This window comes from Streptopelia decaocto, assembly GCF_964273445.1.
Source record: "Streptopelia decaocto genome assembly, chromosome: 5".
NCBI classification, from domain to species: Eukaryota; Metazoa; Chordata; class Aves; order Columbiformes; family Columbidae; genus Streptopelia; species Streptopelia decaocto.
In genome coordinates, this window is record NC_138659.1 from 15,851,566 (window position 1) to 15,878,709 (window position 27,144).

At 37.3% G+C, this 27,144-nt stretch overlaps 1 protein-coding gene across 4 annotated transcripts in view; it reads left to right on the plus strand.

Annotated features, from left to right (window-relative positions):
- Positions 1–27,144, plus strand: part of DNM3 (dynamin 3) — a gene marked incomplete at both ends in the record, with an annotated part of 177,816 nt that overhangs the window by 30,727 nt on the left and 119,945 nt on the right. For 3 of the 4 annotated variants that reach the window (XM_082052197.1, XM_082052195.1, XM_082052194.1), the window contains 9 exons: positions 1,584–1,726; positions 4,884–5,019; positions 6,349–6,416; positions 8,435–8,573; positions 10,343–10,429; positions 12,826–12,896; positions 16,506–16,554; positions 18,175–18,204; positions 24,834–24,947. In XM_082052197.1, the coding sequence (XP_081908323.1) occupies positions 1,584–1,726; positions 4,884–5,019; positions 6,349–6,416; positions 8,435–8,573; positions 10,343–10,429; positions 12,826–12,896; positions 16,506–16,554; positions 18,175–18,204; positions 24,834–24,947 (837 nt within the window). The remainder of the gene's footprint in view (positions 1–1,583; positions 1,727–4,883; positions 5,020–6,348; positions 6,417–8,434; positions 8,574–10,342; positions 10,430–12,825; positions 12,897–16,505; positions 16,555–18,174; positions 18,205–24,833; positions 24,948–27,144) is intronic. The other variant, XM_082052196.1, reaches the window with a different exon arrangement.

A 27,144-nucleotide genomic window follows, 5' to 3' on the forward strand; every position in this document is an offset into this window, starting at 1 on the left:
GATTTTTTTTTTAAACTTAGTTTGTCAGCTGACCAGTGTTCTTGGCATTCCAACAAGTCAAACTGGATAGTGGTTTTTTCAGTTCACTGTCAAATTGCAGCCTTTGGTCTGGAATGGACAAAGACTAGGTCAGCCTGGCATTGTCCATTTTGGACAGCAGATGGAAACAGCAGAAAAGTTAGTAAGGAAGGAAACAACATGGCTGGCCTGCTCAGTTTCTTGCTAAGGTGACTTTGCAGCTGTAACTAACTTGAGAGCCAGGTTTATGGCATGCTCTGGACTCACTCAAGAAGAGCGCTAGTGCCATTTATTTGCACCTCAGAACCAAAGTCTTCAGCAGGATGCAAGAACTCGCTTGTATCCTGCAGTTTCGTCTGTGTTTAGGATGTTTTGTCTCTTTTTATGTTTTGAAAGTCTAATTCATGTGTCTTTGTTTTGAGACTGAGGCATGAGCCACATACACCTTTGTACTGTCTTATCTGTCCTGACCTGCATTACTTTATGTACTATTAACTTTTTTGTGAGCTGCTTCGTAAATTTACCTGTTTTGGTGTGACAAAGGCCTTCTGTTGCTATTACTGTGTGTAGAATATTATATATATGGGAAGATCTATTTAAGTTTCATCCCCAAGATATAAAACACCTATCAGTGTTTGTAGTTTAAGGTAGTATTTCACTTTCTCTGTATCCACATGGTGGTGCTCCAGGGAAACTCCAGGTTTTGCTTTTGTGCCTGTTGGGTCTGCTGAAAAACTTTTGTGTTTACATATTTTACTATATGACTTTCTTAACTTATAGCTTGTCTGACTGGGGTTAGGAGGAGGGTTTGTAGCATAGTGCAAGAAGTCTGCTTTAGTTTTAATCAAGGAATGGGTACAATGCATGAGAGTACTTTTAGTTGTATTTTCAGAAATGGAAACTGATAGTCCTGAATGATAAAAGCTTTTTCAGCCAAAAATCAAGTGTTTAAAAAATGTGAAGTTCTATAATCATTAGTATCTCTTCCCTTTATATTATACTTTGTACAAGGGAGCAGAAATCACGTGGAGGTGACTTTTCTCAATGGTGAGGAGTGCCAAGTAGATACTCTGTATGTCTGTACTTCCCTGCATCTCTGTTCTCAATGGGCTGTGGATGCTCAGAAACTCTTCCTTGTCTCATATTGCCTTGTGGCTGTACAATAAAGGGGTCATTGTGCTGAACAAAGTATATAGGGAATTGGGAAGCTCCCTGAGGAAAACCAGCAAAGTGGGAGTGGTGTCATGAGTGCCGAGTGATGAGAGATTGTTTCAAATCAAATATGTAATGTGTATAAGTTTTTTTGTGTGTAACTAAACAAATATGTAGTAATGGGGCTCAGTGAGTCAGAGGACCAAGGAATTTTTCAAGTCTCCTTATAATGTGTATGCAAAAGACATGTTGTATTGTTCTTTAGCAGTTTCCATTGTTTCGAAGATCAAAAGGAGCTGCGCTAGTAAATTAGAACAGGTCATGGCTGATATGCTTGGCAGTCAGAAGCAAATGTTTGTGCTCTTGCTTTCATCTTTCTTAACAGTATAAGAGGACTTTTATTTGCTTTTCAGCAACTTACCAATCATATTCGGGATACCCTGCCAGCCTTCAGAAGCAAACTCCAGAGCCAGCTGCTTTCCATAGAACATGAAGTAGAGGTATACAAAAACTTCAGACCAGAAGATCCAACCAGAAAAACAAAAGCCTTGTTGCAGTGAGTGTCTAGTCTTTTGTGTACTTTTCTACTTTGTATAGGTTTGTTTTGCCCCACCTTTTATTTATTTATTTATTTATTTATTTCTAATGAGTTTAAATTTAAAGATTAGGATATGGTTAAGGATTCTGTATGCAAAGTCCAAAGAATTGTGTGCTTGATGTTCCAGAACACTTTATTTACTTTACAATCTCAGCAGTTTTCCCTAAATTAATTTTAGTAATCCTAGAAAAGAGAGAAAGCAGAACAGGAAAAGGTGCAAAAATGGGAAACATTGATGATCAAAGGTAAGAAACTGCTTCTGATTGTATAGACACATTCTTCAGCCTGCCGAAAGTATGACCTCAAGCAAGGAGTATGAAAGGAGAATGCTTCTCTTTCCAATATAAAAACTTGGCTATCCAAACCAGCTCAAAGATGGCAAGATGGGAGTTAATCATAGATGGTAGGTCCTTCATGTGATGTGCACCTAAGCCACAGAGCTCTTTGCTACAGAAGCTGATACTAAAAGTTCATGTGCTTTCAGAAAGCGGTTAGGCAAATTCTTGGGGATGGGGGAAACATTTAAGGTTAGTAAGTACAAGGACAAAATCTTACTTTATAGAATCCATGAAAAGTAATTTATTGAAGGCCCAGAGAGTATTCTGGAGAAATATTACTGTATGCTTGCTCTGTTCTCCTAGGCACTTATTATTGGTGACTGTCACGATATGGCTTTTGTTCTGCTGTAGTGCAGCCATTCTTATGTTCAAGTGATTGGGATGGGTGAAAACCTCTTTCTTGTGGTTTGCCTCTCTGGGCATGAATCTGACCACTAGCAGCAAAATAGGTGATGGGAGCACCTTCATTTCCACCTGTGCTCTTGTTAAAACTGACCTGGCAGATGTTGACCCTTTTAGACTCAAGAAGTCATGGATTGAATTGTTGTTTCTTATCAGAGGAACTGCAATAACTTCTGGATCTACATTGTTATCACAAGTTCCAAACTAAAAGCTTTTTTTTGAACTGCTGAAGTCACTGTCCAGTTTGGGTCTCATCCACAAAATAAATCTGTCTGACAAGACTTTAATAACACTATTGTAAAGCGATGGAACAGAGGTGACAGTTCATCTGACTTTGAATCAGGTGGAAGTAGAATTGGAGCCTTTTCTTTATTGTGGTTTTAGCACTAAGGAAAAAGGGCAATGCTGACATTTTGATTGAAGCCCAGTTAGTACCTGCTGCTTTGCTTTATGCAGCTTCCTTACTTGGTCCGTTTCCAGGGATGCTTGATACACTCAGTATTGCATACTTTTTCACCTGAAAGGTCTGCCATTTTATCTTTCTTTCTTGCTTTCTAATTGTAGCCCTCTGCAGCCACTTTTATGTTCATATGGGATTAAAATTTACTTCTTAGAAGAGGAAGCATCTAAAGGAAAAGAAAAAAGAGATGTAAAATATAACTAGCTCTTCTTTTTTGTATGACTGTTGTCACATTGCTACTCAGACTGATTTGAAAGGTTTTCAGCCCTCTCTCTTACATGATATAGATGGATTGTAAAAATGCATATGTTTTGGGCAGGATTCATTCTCTAATTAAAAATCTAGAGTTCAGGAGAGAAAATGGTCACCTGAACTAGAGAGGCTTTCTTGAGCCAGCTGAAGGCTCTAATTTAGTGCTTGGTTTGTAACAACCCTGTCCAAAAGAGTCTGTCCCTCATGACTTCAGATGTTTTGGTTGCAGAAGCAGAAGGACATCACCTTGACTCTTCCATGACAGTACAACATGGGTGGTTTTTTTCAGTCTGTATATTTGGTGACTTAACTGCTAGAAACACATATATGAAGTGTTGTGAATTCTTAGGTGTTGCTGGTATCTCATGCTTGTTCTGGTGTTTTAACATTTTTCTAATTACTTCATTCTAAGTAGGTGCTGTGAGATAAATTGACTACTTTTGTCAATAAAAATTCTCCTCTCTTTTCCTTTTGGGATGTGGAAAGTAACATAACTAGAACCCTCTCCTCTGATTCTTGAGAACAAGTTCCATAATGCATATAAGAAAAAAATCTGCCTCACCTCATCCCATGAGATAACTTTAAGTTTCTGCCATCCTCTTCAAAAATTAAGTCTGGGGCCCTCCTCTTGGACTGTTTCTATAATTCTGTTAAACCGGCCATATATAGGTATCTGAGGTTTAGGTACAGTTAATATGAAATGTTACTTTTTGGCAGAATCTATCATGCAAAATTTTATGACCAAATGTTTGTACTTACTTTAAAAAAAAAAAAAATAGGCAGCTATCCATGAATTTTCCATAACTGGAGGAATTGTCATGTGTGTTTGTCTAAATGCTCCTGCTGCAGTAGTCTAAGCACAGCCAAGTAAGCTGGAGCTTGTGGTACTGACAGCTGCCACACTGCCATGTTAATACTGCTTTTTGGGCTGGCTTTTTGGTATGGGAAAGTCAGTTCCTTAGCAATCTATTCCCATTTTCCCAGCACTGAGTCAACACAGTGGCTTGGTTCAAATATGCTATTGGACTGTATCTTTTTGAAAGATATTAGAAAGATCAAAAGGTCATTGTGGAGAAGAAGGTTCTTCACAAATGATATCTTTTGCTGTAAGATTGGAGATTTTTGCTTGTTTTGATCTGTCTCATTAAGCTCTGCAGTTTCTGTAACACCATCTAATAATGGGTGTGCTTTTCTGTTCAAATACAGTACGTATTATAACTTAAACATTCAGGAATTTTGTTTGCTTATCCTACTAAAAAGGCTGCTATAACTTTTTATTCTCTTAAAAACAGTTAAAAATTTACATGTACCATTATTGTGATAATAGATAAAACATGAATGTAGCCTGGTACCATGCTGTATTTGTAGCTGACTTTAATATACAGTTTAATAAACAGTATTTTTAAAAAATACAACATTTATGAAGAGAGAAAATAATATGCTGCTCTATGTCCTGTGAGAGAGAAGGGGTGTGTATAGTTACGGATTTTTAGGGATTGGTAGCTTAGCTGAATGAGTTGTTATAGATACTTTTGTTGATTCCTAAACATGTTTTAATAGGTACTAGTCGTCACATAGAACTGAAGTAAGAGTTGGTTGTTGAATGTTGCTTAAATGATTGTGTTTGTTTTTTGGGTGTTTTTCTCCCCACTTTGACATTTAGGATGGTACAGCAGTTTTCAGTGGACTTTGAAAAAAGAATCGAAGGATCGGGAGATCAGGTTGATACACTAGAACTTTCAGGAGGTGCCAAAATCAACCGCATTTTCCACGAACGTTTTCCTTTTGAACTAGTAAAGGTATTTAACCATCTTGATTGTGTGCTTTGTGTTTTATTTATGTGTTCTTATGTTCATACTGATAGTAGTAAAGCCAAGATAAGGTCTGATTAGAAGAACATGCACTTAACTGTGGAAGAAATTACGTTAAGTGGTAATTGAGACATTTGGCTTCATTTCTGGCTTTGGATACTAAGACATGCTAAGAATTCTGAAATATAGGAATTAGAAAATAATTATATTCCTAGTTCTTAAAATTTTCCATGCTTTTTTACTTGTTTTATCACAAATGGCATCTTCCTCCTGGTTAGATAGGGCAGGCAAACAACTATAGTTGGTAAATTTAAGCTATTGTGTTCAAGTAGCTAGTAAAGTTGTGGAAAATAGCCATTTTCTGTGTTTTCGACTTCCTGTGTTCAAAGCGTAAAACCAAAGCCAGCTTTCAGTCCTACATTTTCATAGTGGGAGGTGGAGCAGAAGCATATTTGGTGTTCTGAGATAATACTTCTCCTCTTGCTCTATCTCTTCTTGCTTACCCATCCTTTGGGTAACAATAAACAGAGGTCCAGTGGGGTGTGAACTAATGAAACCTGAATTTCTATGAATGCATGTTATATATTCTTTGATATTTCTTTCACTGCAGTGACTTCAGCTTCCCCTCACCATGAACCCTACTGTTTCTCTAGCCCCCATTCTTTTACACTTTTCCTAAACCTCCTTTCTACCTGTTTTATGTTCAACTGCCTTGACATTCCCCAGCTTTCAGCTGGATAAGAACAAGACAGGGTTGTGGCTGGTTCCAGGGTTTAAATGTGGTAGGTCGTCTAGCAGTCCAACAGCACAGCTGACAGTTGGGCTTAGGTAATGACCCTTCTGTTTGTGACAACACTAACTTCTCTTCCAGCTAGCTGGCTTTCAAGAAGCTTCAAGAAAAGCTTTATAAATTCATCACTGAGACCACTACTCTCTTAAATTCCGTTGAAAAACAGTAAACTGGGAAGGGGAGGATAAATGGACCATGATTACAGAAGTTGCATCACTTTAGGAAACGGGGCTTTAAAAAAAGTTGCATCTTCCAAATGCTGTTTCTGGCTTACTCTGTCAGGTCTGCAAGATCATTCCAGCTGTTGCTATATATGGAATGGAAGGGTGCATAATTTGCAACAATCCTTACTGCTGCCTGTAGCCTTAGTGTTGAAATATTCTAAAATACTTATGCTTTGTTTAGTGTAAATACAAATTAGTATTTTTGAACTTGCCTGTCCTCCAGTTATACTGGGAGAGGTAATATTTTTTGTTTTATTTAAAAAACTGACCCTAATATGATCTCATATGCTTTTGTTCTTCTAGATGGAATTCAATGAGAAGGAACTGCGGAGGGAAATAAGTTATGCCATCAAGAACATTCATGGTATCAGGCAAGTGCTCCCATGTTTTCAAGGCCATTCACATTGTAGAGAGTGTAGTCTCTTGAACCTACAGGCTTCCTGACTGCTAGACTCTATTGCCAACACACTGCTCCCAGCAGCTGACCTTTATCTTCTACTCCTTCACACTTCTGTTTTTCAGGTAGCTGTTTTGGGCCAAACAACTGATTTGCCTGAAGAGGTTTAATTTACTTAGGCTAGAAAATTATTTTACAGAGGAAATCAGTTACTTTTTTATTTTCCTGGTAGAGTCTGCAGTTCTGATGTACCTGCATTCCTGAAAAATCATAAGTTTTAGAGGGAAAACTTTTGCCTTGGTATAGGACAAAACTTTCAGCTTGTGTTGCAGCAGACTCCTTGCAGTATCTTACTCCCCTTTATTCTCAACTGTTTTTTGAAATGACTGATTTACAAGTGACTTGGCTGAGGTTGTGGGTATGTCTGCAGTATATTTTTAGGTTTGGGAAGAGAGGAGGTATTTGGTTTGGAATGACCCAATTATCTCCTTTTGGAACCATCAGTCTGTTTTGGAGGGACACTTTATCAGACGCACACCCATTTTTTGTTCTTTCAACAACAGAAGACATTCCAAAAGGCTTGGGTTCTTCTTTTGTGGCTTTTACCTCTCCCTACCAACTTGTGATTACATAATATGTTCTGAAAGCATTGCTTATAAGCTGTGTTGTTCTTAGTTTTTTTGAAAATGTTCTTCATGTTACTGGTATAATTATGTTACCAAGGTGACTTGGTGAGCGTTCTGCCCTGAAACCTTGAAGCAATAGAATTCTCTGCACCAGCAAATGATGAAATGAGAATGTTATGCAAATCATCTGTAGGCCATTTCTACCTTATTTGAATAGCATAACTTGTCAGAGAAATGAGCACAAAATAGACTACTTGAACTTTTCCAAAGGTTTGGAGAAACACATATTTTAGGCCAAGATAAAGGGCTGAGATTGGAGGACACAAACAGAAGCTATACATTAAGTTGGCTATGCCTTTACTGTCACATGAAGAAGATAATGAACAGACATTTATTTCCTTTTCTTGGTCAATTTAAGGAAGTACTGAGGTAGGTCTTGCTTCTTATTGCTTAGGAATCCCTATTCACAAGGAAGTTTACCTACAAGATGTACCAAAACTCCAAGGCTAAGTGGTTTCTTCTTGGGGATTGTGAAATTGAAGTCATGTGCAACTCAGCTATTAACCTGCTGGGAATTACAATATTTTGTGATCTAAGATTACATTACAGTGAACTCACAGCCTGCTTCCCCAATATATATTTTAAAATTAGGTCTTAAATTCTCAAATGGATGACTCCATTAGCTGCGGTGCAGTATTGGAAATTTTCTGGACTTACTGACAGAAAGGTCTTGATGAGGAATTTGTGCTGGCAAGCTGATAGTTTTGGGCATGTTTTTATAGCCTGCTTTTTTAATGAATCGTACCATCTGCCAAGATATTATAGACCTTTGCAAGCAATGCTTGAAAGAGAAGTAAGGCTGATTTGTTTAGATCTGGTTCTGTGAGGTATCTGTTATATAGGTTTATATACTGTGCAGTGACCAATTACGAAGTTCTCCATATAAGACTCTGAGTACAGGACCATGTTTGCTGTTGTGAGAGTGAAGTACAGCTATATGATTCTTACAAGTTTGCTGTGCAAGTAATTGTGTGTGGAGTGCTGCAGCTGCCATTCATCTCTTCTCTAAGGTTTGATGCACTGCTGAAGAGGCTTTACTGCATTATATTGGTACTCTAAAGAGTTCTTGCAGTCATTTTCAAGTAGTAGGGCATGTTTCTATTTTTGTATTCTTACTCACAATTACACTTTGTTTTTTCAAGGGAAAGGAGCAAATTTAGTTCTGTTGAAGGCTGTTTTTGTTAGAGATGTTATTGCTCGGCTGTAAGCCTCTGAAATTGAAGATAGGCAATTCAGTAAAAAAAAAAAAAAGTCTTCCTTGCATTATTCTTTTTTTACCATCTTACATATTCTTTTATCTCCACAGAACAGGTTTATTTACTCCTGATATGGCATTTGAAGCCATTGTTAAAAAACAGATAGTCAAACTGAAAGGACCTTGCTTAAAAAGTGTGGATCTTGTGATGCAGGAGTTAATCAACACTGTCAAGAAGTGCACTAAAAAGGTAACTTGCAGTTAGATCTGGTAACATAAGTAGAACATAAATATATAGTAGATAATACAAAACCTGTCTTGCATTTTACATTATTTATATTATTATAAGAGATTTCTGATCTAGTATGTACAGAGTAAGACACTCTAAGGGAACTGCAACTTCTGCAAAAGTCTAACCAGTGTAATGCTGAAAATGTTTGTTGGTTTTGATTCTTATGTTTTGAATATATATGCACCTCATGATTGGAGTTATGTTAAGAGTTGCCCCCAGTTTCCATGTTTTCATTAGTACTGGAAATGGAATATAGGCAGCAATTCTGCAGATATGTAAATCAGGAAAAAGTACTTGAAAGTTTTCTCTTGCAATGCTAATAAGAGGAAGAAACAGTGAAACCTTTATAGCACAAAGGCCTCAAATGTGTTCAGAGACATCTATCTAAGAGAGAAAAATACTCTTTGTATATTGAAACTTTACTGGGTAGCACCGCAGTTCTTTGTTATGTAATGGGATCGCAACTTCTCTTGTGCTTTTTTCATACACAACTCCGACACTTCTGATCTCCAGCTGTCAGGAGGTGAGAAGTGGACATGTAGGAGGACTTCATCGCCCTTGTATTTGTATATCCTGACTCACCATCTTGGGAGGTGTTTAAAAGATACATAGATGAGGCTCTCACAACATGGTTTAGAGGTGGACTCGACAGTATTCAGTTAATGGTTGGACTTGGTGATCCAACCAAAATGATACTGTGATCATTGCATTAGTGTTGACAAATGAGCTTTCTGCACAAAAATGTCGAACGTTTAATGGGAAAGAAGTCCTGAGTGTAGAATCTCCTGGTGTGAAAGCTGTATGCATCACTTAAACTTTAATTCAAGATCCTGCAAATATAAAAATTAATACAGAGGTTCATAAAAACTAAATGTAGCATTATTATGAGTATTTGGGAATGGTTTACCTGAAATGTGTGCTTTCCTACTGTGTTAGAGTGCAGAGTATGTTAATAGTAGCAAGTACAGGAGCAGTTCTGGGATGTGAGCAGAGGTATGCTGAAGTTGTTGAGAAATATCCTGTCACAAGCTTTGCATTTGTCTGAATAATGCAATTTTTTAAATTATTATTATTTTTTTAAAATACAAATGAGCAGGTAAAGGAGCTATTGTTTTAAAAACAGAAAGGGGTTACAGTGTTTTGGCAAAGATCATCGAGAGGTGCATTCACTGCAATATTTTGAGCAGAGTTTTCAGGTTTTTTCACTTTTGTCAATGTTTGGAAGATACGTAACTTGAATTAGTTGTGCAAATTCTTTTCCCAGTGCTATTAGCAAAATTTAGTGCTGTGTTTTGCTGTTCACATTTTTAAGTATTGTTACTGAGATGTCAAGATGTTGCCACAAGGTGGAGCCTTCAAAGAACAAGAATCTTGGAAATTATTTAAAGCACCACTCTGCCATTAGGCACAGCAGAAGAGAGAGACACAGAGAAACCTCACCCCAAGGCTGATAAGCTCTGGTTCACATGTCAGAAGTATCTTTCCTCCATGTTCCACAGGGAACAAATCCAACAACAACACCACAGAAACAATCCAACAGTTAGGTCTCTCCAGCTTCTCTGGAAAATGAACATTAAAAGCAAGTGACATTTGCTTTGTAGTGTAGTTTACTTTTAGCCCAAGCATTCATAATAATAGCTCTCCTCCAAAGGGGAAAGCTGGAGATTCATTTATTTTCTACTGCAGTCACTCTGCGGGTGTAAATTTCTATTTGCTTTACTTTTCAGTTGGCAACATATCCTAGGTTGTGTGAGGAAACAGAAAGAATTGTTGCCGGCTACATTCGTGAAAGAGAAGAGAAGACCAAGGATCAGGTGAGAATAAATAGGAGACCTAGCAGTCTGGAGAGATGTGTGGATGCAGAGGAGGAAAGTTCTTATGTACAAAGTATAGGAAGAAAATGAAAGTTTTATTATTATTATTTTATTATTTTTCAGCTGTCTGCACACTTTTAGAAGGGGAGAGAGAGAAATAATTGTTCTACCATTGAACTTTGACAAAGGAAACTGGAAGTGTTAGAGAAAATACTAATCTGGTCTCTCAAGATTAGGATTGGTGGTTTAAAGTAGCATTGCTCCTGTACCACAACAGCTGTTTGTGAAAAATGGATTCATGATTAAACTAACAACACACACACAGAAATACCCAACCTTTTTTCTACTTTGTTTCCAGGGTTTTTTTTTAACATACCAATCCCATGTCCTAATTACAGTGAGGCCCACAGGCAGTTGTACCGGGACTCTTGCAGGAGTGACAAGCTTTGTAGTGGATGTGTGAGCTCCAGCAAGCATTGGCTGCTGAAGTTCTGTGTTGCTAAACAATAGCATCAGCACGCGGGCTGAGCCATGCAACTTGGCCCTGTCTGTCTCTGAGCATGTTAACAGACTTGCTGAGGTGTGTAGTGTAGAACCACTGGAACTGACCTGAGGGCTATTGTATGCTTTCAAAGGCAGTATCTCAAATCTGAAAATTAATATAAAGTAATTTCTCCTTTGGATTCAAAAGTGAGCAAGAAAAAGATTCCTCCTGTGGCTGTTCTTAGAAGGCAGGGACTGCTATAAAGTTAATAATTTTGGGTTGTGGTTTTTTAAACTTGGAATTTCAAGAGTTTGTTAACCAGCACCATTCCACGGATGTACTGCTTTTCTGACCCTTGCTTTCCCTGAAGTTAAACAAAAAATAAATATCTTAAGAGAAACTTACTTAGAACATACATCAACCAGCTCAGCAGTCCAAATCCAGGAAACTTCAAAGCTTAGATTACATCTGAAAAAATCCACTGGAAGTGGAAACAGGAATTATTGTCTGGAGAGTGCAGAGTGTGACAACAGAAATATTTGGGGAAGGAGGGCTAGGCAGAGCTCCTTAGTTCTAGACTTCTGGCTCTCTAGTCATGTCCCTGTGTGAGCTCGGGAGCTGTGCAGCGTGTCCTGTGTCTTTTAATCTGTGGTGTGAATGTAGTCTTAAAAATAATTCTTAAAAAATTGTATTTTCTGGGCTTGTACTTGCAGAGTGTTCTAGTTAGCACAGTCAGTTATTTCAAAATTTGGAAGAAGATACAAGTCACTTAAAATAATTGAGTCCCTTTTCTTATTATTCTATTCATCATTATGTGCACATAGCTGGCAATTTCTCAGAACAAAGTACAAAATACCAGCTTTCTGTAAATGCCAAGAACTGTTCAAATAGGTTATTGTCACATATTCACATAATTATTTATGCTGTTAGCAGTTATCATGAATAAACGAAAACATTAGTGAGGATATTTTCAGAGGTAAGAGCTAGACCCAAATCCTCACTATTTTTTTTTCTCTGAGTGAGGCACTTAATATCTTCTGGAAATGGTGAAGAATTTGGCAGTGATGCTGTGTTTAAGGAGCTGTACAGAAATAACTCTGTATATTTTGAGGAGATTAAGTTCTACTATTTGGTAGCAATAGGTTTCTTCTTGCTCCCTGCTAATAATTGGAAGTCTGAGAAGATGGATGGAAAGTGCAGTGTCATGTGTGTTCAAGAAGTTGTTCAAGGGTGAACATGAGCTTTCTCTAGTGTCTTAGCAAATTCTTTGCCAAGTTACATTATCAAGTTTGAATCAAGTTCCATCTCTGGGCTATTGAAGGCCTGGCAAGTGCTAAGTACAGAGACCATTCATTCTGTTATTTCATTGATTAGCTTATCTTGCAAGCCAGATGTGTGCACCAGAATGGCTGGCTAGTACCCAGACTGTACATTTTTTGGGACAGAGCTTGCTTACCTATCACTTCTTTGTGGAGTGCCTAACAAAAATTTAGGTTCCCTGATTATAGGTTTAAGGTTTGGGTTCCTTGCTGGCTTGGCTGGAATGCTACAAATAAACAGAACTTTGCTAAAATTGCAAAACGTAGAGCTAGAATTTTATTAAATGCTCTCTGGCCATGTATGATTGAAATTAATAAAGTGGACAAGGGCCAAGATAGTGGGAAAAATGAGATCTGTCAGGAAAAAAATAGGAAAAGGTAATGGCTTTTCTGTAGTGTAGCTTATTAAACAAGCACATGAACAGAAGTGGTAGGATTTAGAAAATATTCTTGCTTTTGGCTTGAGTAATTATGAAGGGAATATTCAATAATGCAGAAAACTGAAAAGTTCTGTTCTTTTCTCTCATTCTTTTCCTTGGTTTTTCTCCCCTACCTTACTTACCCTGTTTTTTCTCTCCCATCTCCTTTAATAGGTGCTGCTGCTGATTGATATCCAGGTTTCTTACATCAACACCAACCATGAAGACTTCATTGGTTTTGCCAAGTATGTATATAGAGACTTTGTTATAAAGATACTGTCTGGTGTTTTTGGTTTCGGTTTGTTTTTTTGTTTCGTTTTGTTTTTTAAATAAGTTCAAAACACAAGTCCTGAAGTGTGACAGTGAAGATGCAAGCTGCAAAGTCCCGAACGTGTTGGAGAATGCTCTTGTCAATATACGGTATTGAACTCTGTCCCACTTGTAGGGGATTCTTCACCTCAGTTCACAAGACTAGTTTCACTGAAGCTGAAGCTTATGTCTTGGTCTGGAATCACATGCAACTCAGGAAGTAGCTCTGGCAAGCTAATGCCTCCACTGGATTCATTTTAGGGCCACAGAAATGTATAATATTGGTGGTCTTTCCACATTGTTGTGAATGCATATTTTGGGAGCTGGGATTCTGTGTGAAGCAGTTTTGCTCAGAGTAATGGATGTCTCAATTATAAGTGTGCCTGCTGTTTGGCTGTAGAGAATAATAGTAGCCGAATGCCCTGCAGGGCCTGGTTTGACGTTCTCCTTGCTTAATTGAAAAGGCTGTGAGAATATTCTCCAGAATGTTCTCCCTCAGCTTCCAGCAGTTTGTGCCTCAGGGACTTCGTACCAATATTTTGACACTAATAAAAACGTTAAAGATGTCTTCACTCTTTGAAGAATAAATGTTCCTTCAGTCATATTCGTGCCATGTTTGCCATAATAGTGTTTTGAGTCACAACAGGTTTCACCCCTGTGGGATGCTGGCAACAAAGTTTGGCACCACAATATGTATTATACTATGGCCTATTCTAGTTAGCACTGTGAAGGAAGTTCTCCATGTTTGGCAGTATGCCTTGAAGGTTTAAAACATGGAGTTCAGTAAGCTAACAGGGGAGCAGACAATGCCAGGCACTCTTTATGTATTTGGTCTGAACAACTTTCTGTAGAGTTGTTTGCAGGTCCTAGATGTCTTTATCGGTTCTCTTGACAAATGACAGGATGTTGTAGGAATGGTAGCTGGCCTTCTAGAGGTCAAGATAATGACCTGCCTGCTGTTTACTTATCTTCATCCTTTTCTGACAGGAAAAAGCCTGCTAAAAACACTCCATATATGTTAGTGGTGTGAGTTGTGACCTTGGGAAGTCACATAGTCCAACCTCCTGCTCAGAGGAGGGTCAATGCTGAGTTGAGACCAGGTTACTCAGGGTTTTGTCCAATCAGATTCTGGAAAACTTCCAAAATCAGAGGTTCTCCAGCCTCTTTATGCAGTGTGTTCCAGTGCTTGCCTTTCTTCCTGTGAAAAGATTTTTCCTTTTTGTCAAGTTGGAACCTTCCATGTCTTATAGTTTTGGATTCTGGAATATCAGGTATATCTGGTGCTATTTTGTTGTCTCTCCCCTGGAAAAATCCCCCTCATGGATGCTGCTGCTGGGGGGTGTAGTTCAGTCTGGGGTCCTCACTGCTGTGTCTTTTCCAAGGAATTGCAATGCTTGAGTTCAGTTTCTTGGGAAAGCTGTTTTTTCTTTTGCAAGTTGAGATCTGGAAATCCCCAGCCACTGTGTGCAGGTTATAAGCAGATAACAAATGGCTCTTCACTTATGTTCACTGATAAGTTTAAGCAAGCGTTTATATAGGTCGGAACTCGTGGGAAGAGAAGTATCTCTGTTGACTTCTGCTCAACTCAAAAACTTGGATAACTAGAAATAATTGAAAATGTAAAATGTGTTAATTTATGAGCTAAAGAGTAGAAAATACACATTTTAAACTATAATCATACTATTGTTATAGTGGAAAATGAAGTAGTTTTTGAGTACCATATAAGCTTCTGTAGTATCTAAACATCCTGGACTATAGATTCCCCAGACTGCCCATTGCATCCTTTCTTTTGCTGAGTCTTCTAGCCAGCTGCCTCATGTGATTGCAGTGTTTTGTGAACCTTGTTCATCAGAATGAGAGCAGAAGGCATTTCAAACTACCTTGCAGCGTTGCAGGGCCTAAAGCAGGTACAGTGCAATGTGAATTGACTTGAGAAGGATTTAAGAATGCCAGTTTTTAGGACAACTTTGCAAAGTTATGAAATAGTGAAATCTTAGAATATTAATGTTTGTCTCATTTAACAGAATGAGTAGTAAAAGGTTGGGATCGGGTTTGTTTCCAGTTGGTGTAACTCAGATAGAACTACGTGCTTCAATCTACATAAAGGCTAACTTGTATTCAGAACAACAAATAGAGGACCAATTGGTAGGCTATTACTAAAAGGTGTGGGTTTCTTAGTATGATATTAGTGGTCTAGTTAGCTTTCTTAAGGTGATAAAAGAAAATAAAGAAAGAAACAAACAAAGAAAACCGATGCCAAACTGAAAGAATGGCAGTTGGGTTTCCTAAAGCCATCTCGTGTGTTTCTCAGTACATCAAAATTGGTGAGAGGTTAGTGCTGTGTTTTTTGTGCGCACATACTTTGGTAAAACTTATGCACCAAAGCTTATGCATCTCAGATGATGCACCAGAGACATGCAGTGTTATTTGTTCAGAAGGATCTAGATGATTGAGAGCTAAGGCCAGCAAATAGGCACATGGAATAAACACCCATTTGGATATTCTCACGAACAAGTATGGTCTGACAGGATTAGAATTGGGACAGGGCTGAGTCTGGTGCTTCAGCAATTCTTTGGAACAGCAGCTGTGCACAGAAGAGCTGCAGGACTTGTCCATGTGCTGTGATCCAAGCACATCTTTCTTTCTTACTCTTTCAGAGCAATGTTTGTAGCTGATCTAATGTGTATGCTTCTTTTTCAGTTAATCAATGCCTGATGAAATGGTATAATCTAATCCAAACAAAACTTCCTGTCACCAGTGGCCGCTCTGGTGGTCAAATAGCCAAAGCCTGCTGCCTGAATGCTTTTTTTTCCCTCTTCCCAGCAATATTTTAATGTTGTGGCCTAACAATTACAAACCACCACATAATGCAAATGCTTTTAGAATGAATGGCAACTTGTATGTGTTTGAGACAGGAGTGTGTTTTGTTTCAGGAACTGGGATTAACAGAATTCAAGAATTGGGCAAAACATTTAAAATACATTTTAATTTCAAATATGCTCTATTCTTATAAGATTCCAGCTTCTTGAACCGGCTTTGTGACAGCTTCATCCATTGGTTATATTTACACTCTCAAAATGCATATAAATATTAGAATAATTTTCAAAACAAATTGTCAAGACAAAGCTATTAAGGAGCCTCCAGCAGGGGAGAATGTTGTTGTAAAGCACTAAATAACATAAATGGCTTGCTTTTTGTCTCTCTTGAATATTTATAGAGGCTAATGTTTCCAAAGTTACCCACATGAGTCATAATTTCTCTGTGCTTTTAGGAACCTTTACCAAAGCAAGTAGATCTTGTTACAAAGGAGGTGATCAGTAGACGTCATCTGCTGTGCATGTCCCTTCTGTGCTAAGCAGGCATTCCTGTACTGTAAGAAAAAGTAGTTGAAATATGCACATGTACGCAATGATTTTTGCTGTGTTTCTTTATTACACTAGCTTTTTGTGCTGCAATCAGAAGTAACCTCCTGCTAAAATCTATTCCTTGGGAATGGGCTTAGTTGGAGTTTCTTCAGTATAACTCTTTATCTCTGCTTTCCTTAGTGCCCAACAAAGAAGCAGTCAGGTTAACAAAAGTGCAGTGGGAAATCAGGTAGGCACCTAACAGAGAATGGATATTGGCATGTGCAAGTTAATCCAAGCTGTTTGGTTTTCTTGGCTCTGTTTATTTATTGCAAGTGTATCATTTACCTTTTCTGCTTCAAACATATACAAAATGCGTCATCATCACCTCATATTACTGAATTTTTTTTAGAGCCACCTGACTTTCATTGTTATCATTTATTAATCTCTGCTACTGCTTGCACTGCTGGTTGGTGTCTCCCCTCCCATGCAGTTTAGTGTGTTGAATCTTTCATGTTACACATAAATGTATTTTGTCATTAATTGTAAACTTGTGAATTGCAGAATCCAAATGCTGGTGAGTACTTATTGTGTGTGTTTTGTCATAGTTGTTTTACTAGTTCTTATGTGTTCACAGCTTAATAGCAGTGAAGGGGCAATTCAGCAAGTAAAAGCGGATTTGCCTTTACCTCTGCTGAAAACCTTCAGTTGACTTCGCAAAGCGAACAAAGAATAACTGATTGATGGACTCATTAATTAGAATTTTCACTGAGATTCGTTAATGGAATTACTTGTTTGTTTCTTTTTACCACATAAGAATATGGGATTGATTCTACAAGATGCTAAGCGCTCCCAAGCTTTGCTTCTTTCTTTGCTTTTGTGTGGGCTAGGGGTGCTCGGTACTTCACAAGATCAGTCCTGTTCTTTATATGCGATAAAAATAATGAAAATGCTACAACTCTGTGGGTTTCTGCTCACTTTGAGGGTTTTGCGAAGTCTTACACAGAAATAAAATGCTATGGAATTAGAACGTTCTTTAAAAGTGTATAAAAAATCTAAGTAAAAATGAGACAATGACACTTTGTATAAAATATTACCTGACTTAAACATCTTCCTAATCTGTTAATGTGTAATTTGTTCAAACAATGCTCAGGAGTGAAAGGCCAAGGTTTTCAAATGTGACCACTGAGTTTAGATCCCTCAGGTGATAAACCTTGAGATTTCAGGAAGTCTCTATTCTGCTGTTGTAAATGAGAGTTCTAGCATTTTTTTAAAACCTAGTTGTGTTTTAGGGGATAGAAATCCAACCTCTTTCTTCCACCAAGAAATTGCTAGTTATTTTTGAGATGTTAGTCAAAATAATCCATTACTTCTTGGATATGACCGTCCCACAGAGCCTTGCCAGTGTGAGTGGCACTTTTGATGTAACATATGGTTTGGACTAAAATGGAAAAAGTTGAAAGGTCTAAACACTGAAATGGCTTCAAAGATGAGTCTCTCTGCTCTGAGGAGAAAATTCCTTCTTATCTAGCTGTGCTGGAACATGTGTCAAACACAACCGCCATCATCACTTTGGAGTGTCCCATAAAAGGAAGATCGACCAATTATCTAACTCTTCGAAAATACACAAACAAAATGAATGATTTTTTTTTTTTTAATTAAGTGAATGTTCTCTCTCTAAAGAAGTGGAGAAAAAACTTGGCATTTTAAATTAAATGTTGAAACTGGATTACTTTTGGTATAAAGGACTTTGCTGAACCTTTTATTTTGAAGATAATAAACAGATGTTTGTAAGTTAATTGTATGGAGTTGAAAAGAATGAGAAAACATTTCTGAAATAAAACTTCATTTTTGCAATTTGCTATTTCAGGGAACCAATCTACCGCCTTCAAGGCAAATTGTACGAGCTAAGTTCTGTAAGCTTTATTGTTGCTTTTTCATTTAGCTTCTCAAAGGGCAAAGTTTGTCTCTAACTCATTGGTTTGTTGAGTACTTGCTACTAAACTACTTAACGTTAAACAGTCTTGTCCGTAACAGTTCCGCCAGAAAGTATAATCGCAGTTCATCATTTAACTGCTACTAACCTGCTGTTATAAGTATGAACTAGTATGACTTAATGTTATAGAAAACTTTGAATAAAATCAGTATTGCATAACTTATAGTTTCTCAAACTAAAATGACTAATTGATGTTTCTTTTATTATATAACTGGAAAGCAGTATTTATCTGTTCTAAGTGCCTCTATTCATAGGAAACCTTTTTGAAAGGTGGGCAAATAAGTTTCTGGTAACTGAAAGGAAGCATCAGCTCTTGCTTAAATGAACATGCTCTTTTGGGGTACGGGTATTGTTACTGGTATTTTGTTTATATGATGGAATTACTTCTGCATAGAAAAAGGGAGATTTATTAATAGAAATATTTAAGCCTTTGTAGCATTCTTTTCATAGCAGCAGGAGGGTCAATACATAATGGACAGACTTCTTTCTAATCCTTCCACTTTATGAGTAAATAAATATGTGAATGCCTTTAATATTGCTAATTAGAATGAATTGTCTAAACAGCAGTTAATTTTATAACAAATTACTCCTGGTTCCATGATGGTGAGGTGTAAGAAGTAAAACTCAGTATGATGTGCATCCTTTAGTAATATCTATGATGAAAACACATACATTTTTCCAATATGTTGCCACATGATCAAATTATATTCATTTTAATTTCAGACAAACTTGAACTAAAGTTCAATAAAGGAAAAAGGACTAGGCAGCACTGGTTCTAACAGCAGTTGAATTGAGTCTCTCAGAAGCTCAAGATCATTACGTTTTCCCAGAATAGTGGGATACTCATTTGCAATCCATTGCTTTTCTTTTTTATAACTTGCTTTGAACTGGAATGATGCAGATAACTATTAACTGTGTCTGTGTATATCAGAAATAAGATGAGCACAGCAATATTGCTTTTTTTGGAAGAAGTATAATGCCAATTCCTCTTAACATGTTTTTGCTCCTCTTTCCTCTACTACTAATTTATCCTCTCACGCGTAATCTTTGGCCTTTTTTGTTTGTCTTTTCTTTGCTACCGCCTGAGGTTTTGACCTGACTCCACAAAGTTTCTTTTTAAGCCACAGGTTAGTCTGTCTTCTAATTTGCTTGAAATAATCAATGTAATGCTTGGGTTTACACAGCACACTAGCAAGATCTGGTTCCTGAGAGCTGACTCACTCTTAACTGTGTATTTTGCGTGTTGAGATTTGTTTTGGTAACTAAAACTTAGTGTTTAAAGCTCCCCTTCATGATAAACCTTTGAAGGTGAAGGTGTCATTGCTCCATGTGCCCAACTGATATTCCATGTGTGAGAATGCAAGATAATCAAATTATAGAGGAGTATATATAACTTATATGAAATCTGTTCTGTGTTTTACTTCTGCAGCAAAATTTGCTGCTGTGTTTGTAGTAGCCTCTGTAATTGGAGAAGGGGCTTAATCTGAACTATGAGATTCCAGTCACTGTCCAAGTGATTTGGAGGTTTGGGTTCAAAGGCTTTGTTTGACCTGCTTCTTTTACAACATTACACCAATAATGTACTTCACTTGTTCTGGACACAAGTAGCATTCAGACCCCATCAGTTGGCCTGAACTATTGTGCTAATAAGTAACTTTTCCCCTAGTAACCTCCTGTAAGCACCCCCCCCTCCCCCCCCCCTTTTTTTTTTTTAATTCCTGCTTTGTAGCATACTCTGCTGCTTATTTTCTTCAGATATACTTAAACCTTGTCACCTTGCATGACCCAGGGAAGAAATGTGTTTACAAGAAAGATGGAAATGGAAACTTGTGCCATGGTCAGTGAGGTTGTCATGTTAAGAAGTGTTGGTGTTTCTGTAAAAGTTGTAATGCCCATGGACAACTGCATGATAAATTTTGAAATATCCTTAAATAAGACATACTGCGTTGAATTTTCACCTTATCAAGACTAGAGATGTATTGCTGTTCTAAATGCCCTTTAACTATACTTACTTTTCAGGTTAACATTCCTTTATGATTGATTTAATCACCTAAATCTTTAACCACCTTTGGAAGCATGTTTTAGTTTTTCAGTACTGAGTGCTTAGTTTTGGTGAAGACTAAATTATTCTTTCAAGTAGACATCTGTTTAGGACTTAAGCCACTGTAATTATTTTAAAGTTATGTGATATATTGTGCATATATTGTATCAGAACATATCAGTTTATGCTCTGACATTTGGCAAATTACAGTGAACACTGTATTAGTTTTCCCCTCTATTCTGTTGTTCTGTGTGAGAATCTTCATATTTGAACTAAAAGAGCCAATAGCTTGTGAGGATGTCTCACGGAATAGTTTTTGCAATTTTTATTCTCTCAATGTACTTACTATTTGGTAAGACATGCTGTTATCACAATGATTAGAAGGTAGAGTAGTGCTGGGAGTTGTGCATTCAGAATTACTTAAATGGAGTTACATAATATAATGTTAATAGAGAGATAATGTTCACTCAACAAATGCTGCTGCTTGTACAGTTGCGGAAGTAGCCACTGTCATGATTTTCACACTTGCATTTGTCTGCCCAGCCAATTTCACTTCTCTCTCACTTATCTTGAAATCATCTTTAACATACTTATTGTAAAAAAATTGAACACTTCCTGATTCTCTAATGTATTTCTTTTACAAATACTTTATTTGATTAAATGGAATGAGTAAGTCATGCAGCAGTACATAAAATGTACCTATTTTGTCAAATCCTGCTTTCCTGTTTATCCTTGAAGTGGTGAAGAATAAGAGCAACTGATATCATTTGGGTTTTGTGCAGCTGAACTATCGGAAAATGACTTCCTCTGGCTCGTTCATATGCATTTGTACCCTCTAAGTTTCATTTTTCAGACACCCAGATTAGATATCAGGACCCTGAAGGAAGGAACTGTGTCACCTCATGTCCATCCTGTACATGGAGTCCAACTACCGGTCAGAATATTGTCTTCACTAGCTTCTGGCAATGCCCAGATTTTTCACCTTCCTGAAGCTCATAACTCATGTCACTAATATCCGGTTTGCACAGAGTAGCATTTGGAAATATGATAGAGAATACTGAAATGGATCTGCTAAATCCAAACCAACCAGAAAATGAGCTAGTGAAAACAATAATGAAACACACTAGTTTCATTTTTCAAGGTGAAGTACTATGCAATATAGCTAACACAATAGTTAAAACGAACAAACAAAAATACCACCAAAACCAAAACAAAAAACTAACCACCTCCCCATCAGGGTTTTTTTTCACTTCAAAATCTTTGCTGCTTGCTTCCCATGGAAGGACACTTATTTCTAAAATACAGCTTGAGGTTTGTGTGGGTTTTTTTTTTTTGAGAAATTAACTGAAGTCTAAGGTGTAACTCAGCTTCTCTGGAAAGTAAAACTATGTTGATTAATCTCACTTTGTTTTGCACTTAACACCTTCATCTGACATCTCCTTCCCCCCAACACTGGTACTAAGTATCTCAACAGTGTAGCTTTTTGTAGTTAACAAAATCTGCCTGGAAAACAGGAGCAATTCAATGAAAACAATGTGAAGCTTAGTACACTAAGCTCATCTCTCTCTTGATGTCCCTCGGAACTGCTTGCAAGTATTTTGGATAATTATCTTCCGTTGTAGTGTCCAGGATATTTTAGAGAACAGAGTACCCTGTTTTCCCAAAGGGGTATAGATAAACAGGTCTGGAAATCTGCATGTGAAAAACAAGTACCCAGGATTCTGCTCTAGGTTGGTGCCCTGCTCTTCATGCAGTGTTGTGTGGAAACGACAGCTGGATCTAATCTTCAGCACACAGGACTTTGGAGGAAACAACTAGCAAATTCCTTCCTTCACAAGACAGTGACCAGTGTTTGTATTAGCAAGTCAGCTTGTTTCTGTCCCATCCAGCGATGGTTATGCATCTATGGGGAGGTGTTTTGGACTGGAATACCATGGTCGTTTGGAGCTGTACAACTAGTGTAGTTCCTATCTTAGGTGTGTTAAAAACTTCATTACTTCTTAAATGACTTGTATAGTTTAGATTTTAAAATCTTGGCTTGGTCTGTTCTGAGACCTCTATCATGAATGCGTTCTTGTCATATTGGGAAAATTTGATACAAAGCCTATGGTAACAATGAGGGAGAGCACTGAATGAAATAAGCAGAGAGTGCTACTTCCCTTTTCTTGAAGTGCTTGTCACCTGTAAGGTTCTTGAATGTGACACTCAGGTGTTTCTCGTGGGTTTTCTTTATCCCTGCTGTGACATATGTTTTCAAATCTTTTCCCCTTCTAAGATGTGTGTCAAAATCACTTTTCAGTAGCGTACTGGCCCAGCCGTCTGTGCTTCCTGTACATGGATACGTGCTTTGTAGGGAGCAACACAGCATTTTCAGTTGCAGACAGCATGGTTCAACAGCATCTTCTCTCATAGCCTCTTATTTCAGTTTCTTTATAACATGGGAATAACAATGTTTTCACTCTTGCTGTGAAGTATTAATATTTAGTCTGCTGTACACATGTAGCTCACCTTGAGGCGGAGCTAAGTTCAAGTGGTTGGAGAATGTTAATTTTCTGGATTTTTCTTAAAATTTCTTCCATTTGCATCTGTGTAGTTCAATGCAGAAAAAAATGAAATTACCGTATTTCCACACCTTATTCTGTGGCAGCTGCCTGAAGGCCAGTACACTGGCTATGTATGCATATTACTTGTTTCCTGTTAAAAGTTTACTTCAATAAACATCATAAAATAAAATGAAGATTTGATGGGTAGTAAAGTTTATATCAGTATGTTTCTCTTAACTTGCACTTGAACAAGCATTTACAAACAAGTGTTTGTTTGTAAACAGTAATGCTCCTCTCCACTTTTTTTTTCTTCCCCCAATGAACATGAATATTAAAAATAATTACCAACTTCTGAGGAAACCTTTGTGGTACAGGCTATTCCAGCCAGTCTGCTTGGGCCACACTCTTGAGTCTCTCTATGGGGAGACACATCCAGTTCTCTGAGAGCTTACTCAGTCTTCAAAACCAAATCAGTGCTTTCTTAGCAATTTTCTTAAAGGCTGAAAACCCACGGACTGCTTTTGGATCTTCAGTGGTTTTCTTACTTCTTTGAAATGAAGTTGGTACTCTTGGATTATGTACATTACCAATACTTTTACCAGCTTTTCAGGTGTAACTTCTGATCTCTTTCTTTTATTTACTTACCATATATAAGTTCCTTGCTCTGTGCAATACCAAAGCTGTTTTTTTCAGGGAGGTGATATTAACATGCTTGCTGAATGGGAGGGAATTCTGATCCTGAAACTTCCATAGATGACAAGGAATAGATATTGAGCAATGTTTCTCTCTGATTATATGTTGATATTGGAGTTACTGGTCTTGTAAAGCACTTTGAGAGGGATGTCTCAGTCTTGCACAATTCCCTAAAAGCAAGAGGAAACTTATGTTCAATCACCCAAGTCTATGCTCATAGCACTTATTGAGGCAGTTATGAAGGGCTTCTTTGGGCACTTCTTTCTATCTTTCTATCTCAATACTTCATTGGCAAGTCAAGGGTGTTGCTGTAGGGGGAAACAGAAGGGCTGAGGTTCCCTGCATCTCTGTCATCTGGGGAGTTCTGTTGTCTTGTTCAGAATATAATAGGAAGGAAAGTTTTCTTTCTCATATATGTATTCAAGAACAATAAATGTTCCAATAAAATTGAAAGTTTTAGCTGTATGATCCATAAACCAGTTCTCATCACCATTCTCTCTTCTTCAGCTCTGGAGTTCTCTTTCCTCTTAAGTTTTCTTTTGTCTCTCTCTGCATGATGTAGCCTCCCGGCCTTAGTATTTATAGGTATGCTGTTCCCATCTGTTCTTTTGTCTTTGGCTTGCATCTATTTTATGAAGTTCTGCTTTAGAAATTTTCCCACGTTAGGTTGTGTTTTTTTTTTTTTTTTTTTTGTTTTTTTTTTTTTTTTTTTTTTACTCCTCTTGTACCTTATGAGAGGAAAATAGCTCTCATATGCATCTCCCTACTACTTCCTGCCTTAATTTTAAATGAACCTGTACAAGACCTGTCCACTTTGTTACTTGATTCAACCCCTTTGAAAAATCCAGGTGCTTTTCCTAGTATCCAACTTTACAAATGCTCTTAACAATTAGCCTAGAACACAGTAGGCATACATGAAGTTGTATGGACATTACAAGGTGTTATTGTACAGCAAACATCTTCAAGTTGACATGATACTTGATGTACTCATACCTGCTGTAAGTACAACATGATAACACTTAAGCTTCTCTCTTTCTCCAATTTTTTTGACTAAAAAAGACTGTATTCCCTTTTTTTACTTTTTTTTCCTTGAATGATAAGTACCTGCAAAAACTCTTGAATTTGCCAGAGAATAAAAAATGCACCTGTTCTTGTTTTATTTAGCAAATCTTAATGTTTAAGAGGATGAATGCAGTAGCAGAATAATGTCAAGTGATTAATGAACTAAACTTGTGCCTGACTGCACCTCTGCACAGGTCATCCGGAAAGGCTGGCTGACCATCAACAACATTGGCATCATGAAAGGAGGATCGAAGGAATACTGGTTCGTTTTAACAGCAGAAAGCTTGTCCTGGTATAAAGATGATGAGGTAAGGAACAAAGAACTTTTTTCCAACTGTGAAAAAAAACTAGTATTTTTTTCAGTCTTCTAATAACAGCTTAAAATATTAAATCAGCTTATACACACTTGAAGTGAAAGAAAGTTTTAAGGTTTTACCTGTGTCCTTTAAAATTTCTGCTTTTGATTCATGGAGAATGCTGACCCTATAAGACTTCTGTTGAAATGTTGATACATAAATACAGGGTGTTCTATGGACTGTTTTTTTGGGTATTTTGTTTGCATTTTTCCTCTCTTCCTGTGATTTCCATACATGGGTTAAAATGCAAACCAAAAACAAACCACAAAAAAACAGCTCCCAAACCTGGAATATTCTGGTGGTATGCTTGTTTGGACCACACTTAGACATATACTATTAGTTGATTGTGAATTGTCCAGGTAATGTTACTTCTGAAAGTAACCACGGTAATTGATTTAATGGTAATAGTTGTTCTCTGGCCTCATACTCTGAGAGGATGAAAAGCCTGTCTGCAGGGTTCTGTAGCTGGTTAGTATGGATTTTCAAATTTGCTACTGGAAATCCGAAAACTGTGCCCTTGTAAGAAATGTTGCTACTAATCAGTAAATCTAAGGTGAGTAATAAGAGAAATGGAAAAAGCATTTCTGTGATAAATAGGATATCCAGGTTGCTCTGCTTTATTGAATATGTTGTTTAGGCAGCTTTGGGAACCAAAGTTGTACTTGTCTGTTCCATTTAATTATTTTTCCTACAATGTTGGTAATGATATTCTCTATCCAAAACTCAACAGCAGTTCTGTGAACTTTTGAAGGTTAAAATAGGATTATTATGTGCACCATCAGCTTTACAGTGTAGCCGCTGTGTTTTTTAAAAGTTTTGTGTTGGTTTTCATAGAAAAATTGGACTACATTTAAAAAAAAAAAAACTGTTATTTTCTGATTTTTATTTTTAAATATTTTCAGCAAAAAATTAGTGATTTTTAGGGTGAATGAGTTCACTGGATGGAAGAGGCACTGGTAAAGAGAGAGTCTGAAATGAGCTCTAAAGCATCGCTCAATCTTTCTAGCTTATTCTGAGTAATAAAACACTGACTTACCGCAACAAAACAGGTAGGTAGTTACTGGGAGCTATGCAGACAACTCGTAACCTGTTTAACCAACTTAGTGTTTTACTGCAATGGATTTTCTAGAAGCACTGGGGAGAAGTCCTGCAGTGTATGGATGTAAGGCAGAGGTCTGTCAAGTCCCGCAAATCCAGAAAGTGGTACTTACCAGAGGTAGTTACTTCAGAAATACTCCCGATGGTGGAAACTGCGCTGGTCAGTAGTGGCTTTTTCATGAGTAAGTAGCCATTTTGAGCTAGATTTTAAGACTGAGGGACAGATTAGGCTAATCTTGAAGATTTTGCCCCTTGTCCTTTTATTTAAGTTTTAAAGGGAGTAAAATGTATTTTCTCTAACAGGAAAATGAGTGCATGCCATCCGAGGGGAGGACCCAAGTGCTAGGTGTCAAGAGGGGAAGTTTTATTCTCAGATTATTGAAATATAACTTGTCTTTATGCAAAGACATAAAAATGATTTTTTTAAAAAAAATGCAAAATTTGAAGCAGTCTGTTTTGGTTTTTTTTTTTTTTTAATCTACCTTGAAACTACTAGGACGTACTGGCTTAGATTAGGTGCAAGTAACCATAACTAAAATAAGTGATGAGGTGAGATTAACACCCCTTGTTATGTTCCATCTCAAGCACTCGGAGGTGTGTCTAATATGTGACATGGCAATTTTGGAGGTAGTTTCTGTGTTGCTTTTTTGAGTGTGATCTTTATTTAGTGTGAAGTATAAAAATTCCTGAAAATACTTATGGAATGCCTTCTGCTATGACTCTCTCTAGAGAGAGTCACCTGGGAACCTCAGATTAGTACATGGAGAGAACTGTCTGCTTTCTGTATGCATGTTTTAAAATTGTTTCTCTATTGCCAAACAGTTATGTTTTGAGAGTCATGAAAATATCAGTAGTTCATTCAGGCCAATATGGAAGATAACTCAGGAATTTCTTAGACTGGTAAAAGAAGATAACAGCATGGGATTCTATGGTTTGCTGATGGAAGAAGTTCCTACTTAAGTACAGATTTGCTGTATAATGTGTTTTTTTTTCTTTTCCTGGGCCTTTCTCAGTGAAAAATTAGTAAAGTCTCTTTTAGATACATTCTGAA